This window comes from Mesocricetus auratus, unplaced genomic scaffold (assembly GCF_017639785.1).
Source record: "Mesocricetus auratus isolate SY011 unplaced genomic scaffold, BCM_Maur_2.0 Super-Scaffold_4256, whole genome shotgun sequence".
Taxonomy (NCBI): Eukaryota; Metazoa; Chordata; class Mammalia; order Rodentia; family Cricetidae; genus Mesocricetus; species Mesocricetus auratus.
The window spans coordinates 76,579,358-76,593,306 of NW_024429182.1; the positions used below are offsets into that span (position 1 = coordinate 76,579,358).

Consider the following 13,949-nt stretch of genomic DNA (forward strand, 5'->3'; position numbering starts at 1 on the left):
TTCTTCTATAGGCCAGATACACTATGGACACATTGGAGTTCTGTGGGGATGAGTGAATGAGCTACTGAACACCTCTTCTGCTTCATCCTTCATGTTGCCTTTTACTAGAATGCTCTGTAATTCAGTTATTGCTTGTTTTACTCACTAAAGGCATCGGAGCAAATCTGGTTACAAAGGAAATGTCTGTTTCCTGGTGCCTGCCTCCCACCATAGATTCTGTCTCCAAGTCAGAAATGCACAGATGATGGTCAAGGATCAAGACTTCATCAGCTAGGAGTCATGTGTTCCAGAGCTCTACGTACACCATGGCTATGACAATTAATAACAATGAATTGCCTTCTTGAAAGTTACTGTGACTGCCAGGGGCTGAAGCATGCACCTGTAATCCTAGCACCTGACCTACTAAGACAGCAAGATTGCCTTACGTTCACAGCCAGCCTGAGTCACACAGCAAAACCATGCTGGGGGGGGGGGGTGGGAAGAGCTGAAGGCCAGTGAGATATGTCTTAACTGGGTAAAGTGCTGCTGTATGAGCCTGGTGAGTCAAATGCAATCCTGGAAGCCAGGGAAAGGTAGCTGGAGAGAGATTCAGCTCCACAGACTTGTCCCCTGACCTCTACATGTGAATGAATGTGTTGCGGCATAAACATGTACACATACATATGCAATAGTAATATTTTTTAAACTGCTGAGTGTAGATTTTAAGCAAAAAGTTTAAGTACATAAGTTTATGCATATGCAAATTAACACAATTCAGACTTTCCACGTGTACAAAACACGCTGTGCACTATAGCTATGCATATTTTATTTGCAAATTTAAAATAGACGAATAATGAAACAAAAGAAGAAGTAAATAAGAAATGTGCTCTGAACAGAAGTGACTGTAAGACACAGCCTCTGTGAGAAGCTTCTAGGTGGGTGAACGTGTTTTCACACCTTTAAGGCACTTGGTGTTTTATTTGCTCCTCCTGACAGCCCAAGAAGTTAATCCTTTTACCAAGGAAAATGGATCCGGGAAGGTGAGAGAAGCTGCCAGAGGTGATGTGGGTAGTTAATAACAAAACCTGGCAAGGACAGAGTCACCGGATGGACGGTGAGCTGGAGGAAGAGGAAGTCAGCAGCACAGCTCAGGGCACAGTGTCCTCAGCGGGCCCTGTGACCAGCTGGGACCGTTGAAGACCACGGCCCTGCAGGATTTCTGATTCAATGGCTAAAGGGACATTTGGGCATCCTAAAAATTGTAAAGCTCCCCCATGACTCTCAGTGTAGTCAGGGTTGGGAACTAGGACTCACTGAACAAAGGACACACCCAGGAACTGTGTCAGAGTATGATGGATACTACAAAGAACTAGTTAATGATAACCACACAGGGATACACAAATGCACTTACCTTGAGGTGTGCATCAGTGACATACACTGACTGAAGCATCCTTACCCTCTGCAGTGTTTGAAATTAACGTGTCATCTCCCAGGCAGATTTTCTGCACCTTTCCATGAGCACTCGTATACTCGGAGAAAACACACAGCAGCACTCTGTGCTACTGTCACTGTCTATAAACAGTACTGTCATATTTGTTATTCCTTATTTGCATGTTTTGACTTATTTTTATTCATTCATGTGTGGAACAGCTTTGACATGTAGTTCAACCTGGCCTCCAACTCAAGTTCCTCCTGTGTCAGCCTCCTACATGCTTAGATGGCAAGTGGGTATAACCATGCCTAGCTTGATTTTTTTTTAAGTAAGGGCAGTATATATTCTTTAGATATCTGCAGTAAGAAGACACTCCTACTTTAATACATTGTTCATTGGAATATAAAAAGAAGGCAAGAGCAGAACAACATGCTTTACTGGCGACTCTGTCAACTGCATTAAAAAGTCAAGTAGATTGAGCTTATACAGCCAATAATTCAGTCAATATCTTAATGCCTAGCTTGATTTTATTTTATTTTTTTCTTTTAGCAATATGTCTTGAGAACATGTCCATATTTTCACACACATTTAACTTACTCTCTTGAATTGGTGAATAGTGACATTTTCTACTACATGTGAACCACAGTCTCCTGCCCTCACCCTATTGAAAGACATTATTTCAGATGAGTTCACACAGACAGGCTCCAATCTTTCCAAGGTTACATGTGACCTCCTGACCAAAAAGTAGTATGTATTAATGAATCGTTCCTTTATTGATAGTCATAAACAATGAGGTTCTTCCTTCTTTTCCATTATTAAGAAAGACTGGGATGAAGGAAGGACTTTGGAGGCACTCCCTGTATGTGTGTGGATTTAACTGTGTGTGCAACTGAGGTTTCCAGAAAGGAGTTGCTTGGGCACAAAACATGTTTTAAACATTATGGCTAGTTCTTTAGCTCCATGGGGAACCTTTAAGACCATTCTTGTATATCAAGTGGTTAACAGCTAGTCAAGGAAAAGAGCAATCCTGGCATGTCTCTCTCCTAGACTCTTCTGTCATGTACTCACCAATTATTGGGCCATGTCATGTTGGGAAAACCTAGGTTTGACCATTTCCTTTGAGTGGAAGGGGACTAGTTAGATAAAACTTTACCCTTTCACCTCTACCTTTATGACAGGAAGACAAACTCAGGGTCTCCTAGAATGCATCTGCATGGCACAGGGTCGCACCACTGTCATGTCAGCCCACAGGATCTGCTCCCTTTCTGTCTCTCACTCTCTCAACAAACACTTCAATGTTACAATTAGGAGACATCATATGGCTACAATCCATGGCAGTCTGATGATGGATGTGTTTTTACTGATGTGTGCTGGATCATTCTTTTGAGCTTTATTTAAACATTCTCCTAAATCTTGACATATTGGGAGCCTGAGCTTCTGCTGATCTGCAAGTGAGAGCTCAGAGAGCTGACTTAGGGAGCAGGATCTGGGCTAGTCTAGGGTTCCCAGATGCTGCCCCCAACCCTTTCCAGTCCTCTCACAGTCATCTAGGAGCAGGAGAGACATCATTGAGGGGGAGTGTGTGCTCTCACCTCTGGGGCAATGTAGTCTGGAGTCCCACAGAATGTCTTGGTTGTCACCCCATCCCAGATGTTCTCCTTGCACATGCCAAAGTCAGCAATTTTGATGTGACCCTCAGAATCCAGCATCACGTTGTCAAGTTTTAGGTCACTGTAGCAGAGACAAGGATTTGGGCACATAGTCACATGCTGCTTATTTTAAGTTAACCAACGGTCCTTTAATACATCACATGCCAGTGCTAAGAGCTTCGAGAACACAAATGTAACATGAAACAGACGTCTTCCTTTTGGCAGCTTACAACCTGGCAGGGGGAGTATAACAAAGGGGCCACAGAACTCTATGCTTTCTCTCTCTACAGAGTGAACTTGCCAAGTGTCTCACAAAGACACAATGAGACAGTCTCTCAGGGAAGAGAGAAACCCTTAGATAAGCAAAGAACACAGATGACTCCAGGATCCAAAAGAGGCCCATGAGTTAACCCTTACACCTCAGATCTCTTCTGTTTTATAAGAAGATACAGTTTTCATGAAAATATTACTTTGAAGAGTCTCTGAAGGTAGTGGAGTTCTCTCTCTCTCTCTCTCACTCACATATTCAGGGAACTTATTTAACTCCAAGTATTTCTGGCTCTTCTAGTTTACAGAACAGTATTCAGGAGCTTCAGCTGCTCCCTCAGTCAATAGGTATCTGTTGCCTAACTACTATGTGTCAGGCACTATTCCTGGGGCTAGATACATTAACCATGAACAACATAAATAAGCATATTTTTCATATTCCAATTAAACACCAATGTCAAGCAAAGATAACTAATATTTCATACTATGGTCATGGTTATTTGGATTCTGATAGGCAATGTGGTGAATAGGAAGATGACAAACAGATAGTAATGGTGAGAGGAGATGTCATCATAGGACAGATCTCTAAGATAGAGGCATCAGGCTTTAATCAAGAATTTGTGTTTTGCTCTCATCCTAGTATTGTTATCTGTGTGAATGAGGAAGGCTTCGCATTCTGGAAAATTCCTGCCTGTCTTCAGTCTGTAAGATTGCTCCCATATCCCATGGGCTATCTTTCATACTTTCTTCCTCTTAAATATTTATTCCAATGTCAGCATTTTGTGCACCAATGTTTAGGGATGCTTGATGGGCCAAACTGTTCTGGTTCTAATAGAAGATGTGGAAGTCCAGGTCTCTAGAGCCTCTCAGAGCTCTCCCTCTCAGAGCATCTTGATTGGGTTCCGAATGCCAGTGGCACATACATACATCTCTTTCTTTCCTGATCCTCAAGTTGAGAGATCCCAACTCAACATTTTTAGACCCCTAGTGATTAGCCCATCACAGAGTGACTTGCCCTTCTGCCCTCTCCTGAAAAACCGGAGACCTCAAGATAAACCTAAAAGATAACCCTCCCTTATCCAGGAACTAGCTCACCACATTCCTGCTCATTGTTTAACTGTACAATGCCTAAAGAATGCTTGCTTGAGATAACCTTCCTGTTAAGACATAAGCTGTCATTTAACTTTTCATCCTTTATGATGTTTGCCTAACTTCCCGATTCAGTTTTTCCCTTTTAAAAATCCCCAACTGCAGCTACTAGGGGTCCATCTCCTCTGCCCCTGCGAGGGTCATGAGCTCGGCCCCAGTGTACTGGTTCCCCGAATAAACCTCGTGTGCTTGCAGCAAGAACGGTCTCTCTTGAATTATTGGGGCATCGACTTATCCCGAGACTTGAGTGAGGGTCTCCCACTCTAGGGGTCTTTCAAAGTCATGTAATGGGAATGGTGATGAACTTGACTTCTGGTCCCAGGAGTGGTCTTATGGACCTGTGCTTGCCATTGAAAATAGCTGCTTACAGTGATTGGTTCAAAAACAGCCATGTGAGCCAATGGAGAACCATCAAAATCTTGAAACCATCTTGGCTATCCTCAGTAAAAAGGTAAGATCTTTTACCCTTGGCTGACTCAGGTGCTACAAAATAAGTCTAGAAGCTCCAGAGGTCCTTTGATAAAGAAAGATAATAAAGATAAATCAGAGACTGTAAGGAATGATAAAGGAACCTTTCAGATGTGTTCACAGACTTCTCCTTGGCAGCCAATAAATCCCTCTTCTAAGTTAAGTGAGTCTGAGCGGAGTTGCTGTGGTCACTTTTCTCTGAATAGCTGTCTTGAGGTCTCTTCATTCAAGAGCAGATTGTACCCACTGTAGACAACAACCTTCTATCCCAAGTATCTTTGGCACCACCCATAAGGCCGATCTTAGACAGTTCTCATGTTTGTCTTCAAGGCACTGTCTCCGAACACCAGACTAGAAACCAGGAGTGCTGCACTATGCCGCAACTAAACACACCAGATATGTGTGCCTTTACTATACATGGCACCCCTCAGCTACCACAACCAGCTTTTGTATGTAGGTGTTGGGAATCCAAACTCAGGTCTTCATGCCTGCACTTGACCCTCTGAGCTTTGTTTTACTTGCAGTTTCTCCCTGTAAGACACTCTTATTCTGGTGGTCTGGGATATTTATCTTGAAGAACTTCATTAAGGAAAACCAGCACAGATCGCAGAGTCGGTGATCAATACACCAGATGCTAAGTCTGACAAAAAGATCTTTTAGCCTCCCCTGACCCCTTTCCATGTATAGCATGTTCCTCAGAAGAGGAAAATTGAAATCTTTGTCATCTTCCTATGTTAAGCACTGAACTACCCAGAGCTAGTGAACTCAGGAATTTCTAAATCAATCATACTCTACTAAATCAGCATAGCCCTAACCACATTTTAGATATCCATCCTTATGCCCACAGATAAGTGTAGTCCTCACCCTGCATCAAGAAAACTTCTTTTTGCAACAGATGGAAACCATTATAGAAAACCATAACCAATAAAGAGACATAGTTGTGGGGCCCAATCACAATGGATATATCTACAATATAATTCCCATATCAAAGGTTCAGGGAACATTGAAGATAGGGGGTGGAAAGATTGTAAGAGCCAGAGGACCAGGAACCTTGCTTTGAAACTGAGGCTCCTAATAACATCAGAAGCTACACCCATAAAGTTTCACCAATATGACTTGCCCAAATGTGAGCTCAACAAGGACAATAACAAAAGACATAGGAATCTGGATGGGAGAAAGACCATGAGACTTCAACCATACGCAAAGAACTATAGGCAGCTAAGGAATGCTGAGTGTGGGAGAAACAATCTTCTCCAAGGAAGAGCACACTAATTTGTTGATTATCCGATACCAAATAGTCAGTCTGAAAACATGCATACAAGTAACACTGTACAGACTAAGCAGGTTGTACTTCTGTATTTAGAATGCAACAACAATTTAAAATTTGAGGCCATGAATTTGTTTTGTTTTTGTTTTTTCAAGACAGCGTTTCTCTGTATTGTCTTGGAGCCTGTCCTGGAACTCGGTTAGTAGACAGGCTGGTCTCGAACTCACAGAGATTCGCCTGCCTCTGCCTCCCAAGTGCTGGGATTAAAGGCGTGCTCCACTAGTGCCCCCGGCTTGAGGCCATGAATTTGAAAGAGAGAAAGGAGGGATATATGGGATTGTTTGGAGGGAAGAAAGGGAATGGAGAAACTATACAATTATGTTGTAATTTCAATCCCAGAAGTCAGAGAGGCAGAGGCAGGTGGATTTCTGAGTTTGAGGCCAGCCTCTACAGAGAGAATTCCAGGATAGCTGGGACTGTTACCCAGAGGAACCCTGTCTCAAAAAACAGTGGAGAATGAAAAGGAGAATCTATAGATAGGAGAGAGAGGGAAGGAGGGAGGAAGAGTGAGGGAGGGAGGGAGAGAGAGGGAGGGAGGGAGAGAGGGGGAGAGAGGGAGGGAGTGAGGGGGAGAGAGAGGGAGGGAGGGACGGACAGAGATAGAACATTTTAGAGAAGGGATTTTCTTAAGAACCTGAACTGCTCATTAATTCCAAATTTCAATCCAGATCCTACTAGGCTGAAAATGAACACTGAATCCCCAGATCAGCTAACAAGAACTCAGTTTCATCCCCAGGACTGAGTAGTCTTCTAACAAATATGTAGTTCACACCTAATCTCAGGAGCCTGGTTGGTTTTATTCTTTGAGAGGTTGTTCTATGCAGGAGTTAGAACCCACTGTCGGGATACCAGGTGAAATTCTTATTAAATGAAAACCATAGTCCTTGGTTTGGGAGACCAAGAAGCAACTGAAGTCATTGACTTGAATGTAGGGTCACACCACACAGACAATGTACCTTCTATACACAGATAGTGCATACCTTCTAAGGCCAGAGTTACATTCAGTACAAGATGCCCCCATAGCGAGAGGGAAACTTGAGAGATTGAAGAAGTTCCATGTTATACTGACATGGTGGTACATGTTCATTGAGGGCAATCATTGGTAAGATGAGCAAACAATTTAAAATGAATTTATTTGTCTTTCTGTTTCTGTACATCCACTGGACAATCTATGAAGCAGACAAAATCACTTTTCCCCATTGCATCAATTCCTTCCTTATCAGGAAAAATGGGGATGTGCCATGCTTGGAATAGTATTATCTCACATCACACTTCCACACCACTGCTGCTGAGTAAATAAAACTTCGGGCCTCTGTGGGACTCGTGCAAGGCTCCATCTCCCATTGCTCTTTCCCCTAACAACTCTAGCTTTACCTCCACCTGCCTGGAAGTAACCAGAGTTGGTATCTTCCTGCAGTTTGTCCCATATCCTTCAGCGGTAGCATAAGGGGTTCAGGGCCCCCAGCTATCTCTAACTGCAGGCAAGATTTTCCATTCTTTCAGGGTTAGAGAGGTGACTATCCATGCCCAGCACCAGGGCCCCCTTTAATTTCACCATGTTTACCACAGTCCATAAACTCTATTCTCTATGGTTCACTTCTGTCTCTTGCTCCACAGATTTCATCCCTTCTCTATTTCCTCCACTTGGAACAGCACTCAACACACAGTAGGGTTTTGATGAGTATTTGTCAAACAAATGAATGAAATGGGCTATATGACTCTGCAGAGGCCTTGAAATAGACCCTTGCCCATGCCAGGAGCTGATAAAAGCACATGCCCCACCAGTTCCTATTACATAACAGTCAATCCCCAGTAGCCTGTGCCATTCTCATCTACGTAGCACAGGAGGAACTGTACGCCCTGGACTCACTTGACAAATAGCCGCCTCAGGCTCCTACCCTGCCTTGCATGAAATATAAAATGGTGTGACTCACATAGCTATGATCACACACTTGTTTCTTCCCAAACCGGCAAATGCCAACTTCTGAAGTTAATCCTGTCTTTCAGGGAAAGCAACTCAGGGATCTATTTCCAAATTGCAGCTACATGCAAGAAAAATTGTTGCATAATAATACAATTCTGCCACATCCTTCAGTTAATTCTTTGCATGCTTCCTGGATGTGGGGTCCAGGAGAAAAGTGCTGGCAGCCTCTTGTCAGAGGCGCCTCTTCAAAGAGACTCAGAGTCCTCATGTTTGAGGTCCCAAAGAATCATGGGTGACACAGTCCATCAAGATTTTTCTATCACCACATACAGCTGCCCAAACTTTGCCAGGGCAGTGGGCGATGCTGCCTGGCAGAACACATGCCCAAGTTAGTACTGGAGAATTCCTCCCCCACCACAGATTCTAATTTTAAAAGCAGTTGAAGAAAGAGGCAGGAAGGGAGGAGCTGAGGGAGCCGAGGAGATAGAAAGAACAGCCATGCTCACTTACCGGTAAATGATGCCCTTGCTCTGCAAGAAGAACAGACCGATGGCAATCTCTGCAGCATAGAATCTGAAATTAAAAAAGAATGGTGATGGAGAAAGTCAAGGACACCGTATGCTTGGCAACTCTCAGCAGTTGATATAATACTGAACAAGGCACAGGGCATGAAAAGCTTACTATGGATGGTCAGCTCTAGGTCTCATAAAATGCTGAGCTCATGGGTGGGTGAACAGGATATAGTTCAGAGTGACACACTGCAGTGGGTAAAAGGTGAGCAATTGCATAGGGGAGAGGGGCCTATGGGATGGGTGGGCTGGTAGAGAAGGATTGTTTCAATCCTACTAGTGAAAGGACGTTAGTGACAGCACCTGGCAGCTGTTAGAAGCTCAGCATGCACTTGGCATCATTATCCAGGTTATCTGTTTTAATTCAACCTAGAATCCGATGACATATGTTCTGCTAGCACTCCTTTGTTATTCAAATGGGGAAATTGAGGCTTATAAATGATGTCTGTGAAGAGCCTGGAGAAGACATACAGCAGATGAGTGGGCCAGTTAGGACTGGGAACAGCTGTTGTCTCAAGGGTAACTTCTTAGTGAAGGTCCACCAAGAAGGAAAGAGGAGTCTATTTGTTGTTTTTTCTTGTGGTTATAAGGGTACAGGTTCTATACAGGGGCATAGAACTCAGAGTATTGTGCAGCTAGGTACATCCTCAGGCCTTGTTTTGTTATTTCTTGAGATCTAATCTCCCTCTGCAGCTCAATGGGCCTGCAAATCTGTAGCTTGTCATGTAGCCCAGACTTGCTTCAAACTTGAAATCTTCCTGCCTTACCCTCCCAAGGGCTGGCTGCTATGCCTGTCTCATGAAAGAGATCTTAAGAACATAAAAAAAAAGATAAAGTCAGTTATACCACAGGGGTTGGCTGGACCTCAGGGAGCTGTGTTGAGTCCTAATAGTACATGTCATGCAGTGATGAACTAAACCTGGGTCAACCAGATGCCAGAGAGAAAAGAAGTCTATGACACCACCATGATGCTTTAGTTGGAAGCACGGGGCTAAACAGAATAATGTTCCTGACTTCAGCAGGTGGGAAGAAGAGAAGAAGGTTGAAAGGAACACAGCCCACAGCCCTCCCAGAGGGGTGGGGTAAGGTCCTTGAGGGGCTCTTGGGACACGCTGGAGAAGCGACAAGATCTAAGCAAATACCCAGGAAGGGGAATTGACGTTCATTCCTGTGGCTTTTTCTGTTCCTGCTCACCCACGGGGTTCTAAGCAAAGAAAAAGCTTGGTGAGATTTTTATTTTATACATTATCTCTTACTGGCTTATGCATTGGGAGGAACAAAATGGAGAACCCACAGGCCACTGCTGCTAATCAGCTTGATCCTTTACGTCCCCCAGAGTCTGAGGGGAAAAGATGGGAACAGATGAACAAACAGGTGGGCCTCACCTGCACCCATCCTCCACTGGGGCCAGAATCTTGACGTTGCCCACCCTCCAGGTCTCAGCTCACTCGTTCGTCAAGTTTTCGTGAAACTATCCCTGTGCTACTCAGGGTGAAATGAGACCATGTTTGTTCAGTACTTAGGGTCTGGCAAAAAGAACGTTCTCAATAAATATTAGCAAAGGGACAAACAAATCCCCGCAAAGACATTCTCTGAGGAGGATAGAGGACCTTTCTCTGGATTGAGGGGCAAAAATTCAGAGATTATGAAACAGCCATTGGTTTAGAGCTATTGAGTTCTTAGCTGGCCTTCAGGAACATAAAGAAACATTCCCAAACAAGCAGAATAGATCCTCCTTGGCCAAATATTCCTCACAAAGAGGCAGCTTTAGCCATTGAAAATCCCTCATTGGCTAAAACTTCAAAGGAACTGACACCCATTTATCCAAGGAAAGGGCACAGCAGGACGCCTGTCTTACACAGCGTGGGGTTCCTTGAAACGGCCAACTTGTTGGATGTGGTACATGAGGTCACCTCCATTCACATACTCCATCACAAAGTACAGGCGGTCCTGAGGAGAAAGAGCAGACAGCAATTATCAGCACCCCATAGTTTTTCAGGCTCCAAATATGGAGCAGGGAGTAGCTGGGATTTATGATTAAAACTACAGGATTCTGACGTGTTCTTTCATGCAGTACCCAACGTTCCCTTAAGGGTTACCTCTGTGCCACTGTAAGTATGCACGCTAGCCTAGGTGGAATGAAATCATTTTTAATTAATAACCACAAATTGAAATTCATTTGTGCTGGAAAATATAATTAACACATAGATCTTACTACATAATTGATATTATTGTTTAGAACAAGGTTTGATGGAACAAAAAGTAGAAAATACTAGGTGAATAACTTTACAGTAATAGGTATCTGTGGGAGCGGGTCTTCATGTCAACTCTCCAGTGATTTCACCTCCTAATATGCATGCCCTCCTGTACCACTACCTCTCCATGACTGGGCTAATTTGTATAACAAACAGGATGCATGACTTTGGGATGCGGTTACAGAAGACCCTTCAGTTTTCATTCTGCCCTTTCTTGGATTATGTCTTCTACTGAAGCCATGATGCATAGACACTCAACCAGCACTGCAGAGAGGCCTATTGGCGAAGACCCAAAACTGCTTATCCACAGAATGACTCCCTAGGCATGTGAATTGAATCACCTTGGAAAAGACTATTTCTCCTCAGTGAAGCCCTCAGGAGACTGCAGTCCCCCCTAGGCACTTGATTGTAGCTTCACTTGAGACCAGATATTAGACTTTTAAGGACGTGTGCTAGCCTAAATCCCTGACAGCAACTGTGAAGTAATAAGGGTTTACTGTTACTTTAAGTCACAGAGTTCTGAGGTACTAGGTGACAGGCATCTGACTTGGTGACTAGCAAAATCCACCAATTAGCAAAGTTAGAAAAATAACAGCCTAAGAAGACATTGCTGTGGTAGGGCCTGGAATGTCTCCCCAGATGTTCACGAGTAAAAGGCTTGTTCCCTAATTGTGGTAGTCACTTTTCTTGACACTGTGACTAAAAACCCAAGACTGCAACTTAAGGGAAGACAGGTCTATTTTGGCTCACGGTTGCTGCCCGTGGTCACCTGTCTCCACATTTTTAGATTAGACCTGGACGAAGCAGAACATCAGGATGGCAGCAACATATGGCAGGACCCATTCAGCTGAGGAAATACAGGAAGGAGCCAGGACGAACAAGAGTCCCCAGAGACATCCTTGGGTCACCTACTTACCCCATTGGTTCCATCTCCTACTTCACCCACCTCCCAGTTACACAAAATCATACTGTGAGGGGATTCATCCACCACCTAGGCAAGAACTCTTAGGACCCAAGTACTCCCCCCAGTTCCATCTGCTGGTAGCCAATTCCTCGATCTATGAGTTTAGGAGGACCCATCATATTCAATCCAAAGCATCAGTGCAGCAGAGTCCAGAGGCGGGACCTTGGGGAGTTGGTTGGATCATGAGGCTTCTGGTTTCATGAATGGGCTCATTTGCTTATGAGTCCTAACTTGGTAAGCTATTGGGAGGCAGTGGAAACTTTAGGAGATGGTACCTAGCCAGAGGAAGTGGATCGCTGGGGCATGACCTTGAAGGGATATTTTGTCTCTGGCTGCTTCCCTAGCCCTCCTGCCTTTCCTGCACCACCACAGCACTCCACCATCGTGTTTTGCCTCATCAGTGGGAGTAATGGTGGGTGGGTCCAAGTCACCATGGACTGACACCTGTAAAACTATGAGCCAAAATTGACCTTTTTTTCCCTCTAAATTGCTTTCCTCAGACATTTTGTTACGGCAAATATTGATGTGTACACAGGCATGTTTCCAGCATTTTCATGGCAAATCCAGCAGATTTCCCCTAAGTCCCTCAAAACTGAAATTTAAAAACAAGGGGCATGCAATCGTGACCTTCCTGTCAGGAGAAATGACATTCTAAAGAGACACCTGTGCCTTTCCCTCAGCTGTCAGACTGTGGAAACAATAGGCCCCAAAGAATTAAAATTTCCCCAGAAATCCCACCCTGGGAGAAGGAGAGGCTGAGGAGCTGGTGCCTGGTCAGAGGAGGAACTTGCCTTTCGGGAAGAGACTACGTGCAGTCTGTCAACCTGTCAGACCACCCGTCAGGACAGACCAGAGCCGAGACAGTGATGGGCCAATGCGGGGTAGGACCACACCTTGAGCAGCACAGCTTAGTTGTTCAAATGGCTTTCCCCTATCTAAAACTAAGCTAGGACAATAACCCCCACGACAGACTTCGTCTCCCCAATGTGGCCATATTGGATAGTCTAATCTCCCTTCTCTGCTTTTTATAAGCAACAAGAACCTAAAACAAGGACATTTGCAGAAATGAAATAACTGGGACCAGGGGGGAAAATCTATATCTCAGCTTGGGGGATTTCTGACATGTCTCTCAAGGCATGCTGTGAACTCTTTCAGGTCAGGGGCTGTGTAAGCCTGTTCCTGGTACCATGAACAACACACAGTAGGTGCCCAGAGAGTGAAAAAGCACATACTTAGAAGCCAAAGAGACTATCTAGAAACCCAGCTCTGACTCTTGAATGCAGGGAGTCTCGAGTATTAACATTTCGGTTCCCTCATTTGAACACTGGCAGGAGTCAGACCTATGGTGAGGCTAATGATGCATAAGGTATCGTGGTCCTTGAGAAATGCCCACCTGAGATTTGACATTTCTCCTTCTGTCAAAGGGTGTTTGTGAGGTGAATGAACGACACCCCCTCTTCTTAGCTCTGCTTGGGTTAGATCGTTTCTTTATTCTGCTTTCTTTTGGCTTGCAGGGCCTGAACTATTTGCAGGAAACTAAAATCCCCCTCATGTTCTCAGGCTAAAAAAACTGTTTCCTCTAAATTAGCCCACCCAATCTAAGTCAGGTCTTCTTGTTATATTCTTCTGTGAACCTCTGTGACTGTCCCCTCTGATCACATCAGAGTTTGTGATTATATATTTAACTGGATGATAGTCTATCCCATCTGTTTATCCATTTATCCATTAAGTAAAAAAAAAAAAACTATTTACAGAGCCCTACTAAGAAGCAGATTACAGATGCCAGAGAGAAAAGCAATGAATAAAACCAACAAAATCCCCTAGCCTCTGTGTTTCAACTTAGCAGAGTAATAGTGCTAAAAATAATAATAAAGGTAATAAACAGAGAGCCTAAGGTTGTGAGTGCTACATAAAAAACAGCGAAGGTTACAAAGACTGGGCTGTCGGCAAATGAGACAGGGGCAAA

The 13,949-nt window shown here is 44.0% G+C and overlaps 1 protein-coding gene across 2 annotated transcripts in view; it reads right to left on the minus strand.

Moving 5' to 3' along the window:
* Nucleotides 1-13,949, minus strand: part of Prkcb (protein kinase C beta) — a 324,499-nt gene that overhangs the window by 37,130 nt on the left and 273,420 nt on the right. For both annotated transcript variants that reach the window (XM_040755117.1, XM_040755106.1), the window contains exons 11-13: nt 10,623-10,714; nt 8,706-8,768; nt 3,004-3,142 (exon numbers count right to left, since the gene is read on the minus strand). In XM_040755117.1, coding sequence (XP_040611051.1) covers nt 3,004-3,142; nt 8,706-8,768; nt 10,623-10,714 — 294 coding nt within the window. The remainder of the gene's footprint in view (nt 1-3,003; nt 3,143-8,705; nt 8,769-10,622; nt 10,715-13,949) is intronic.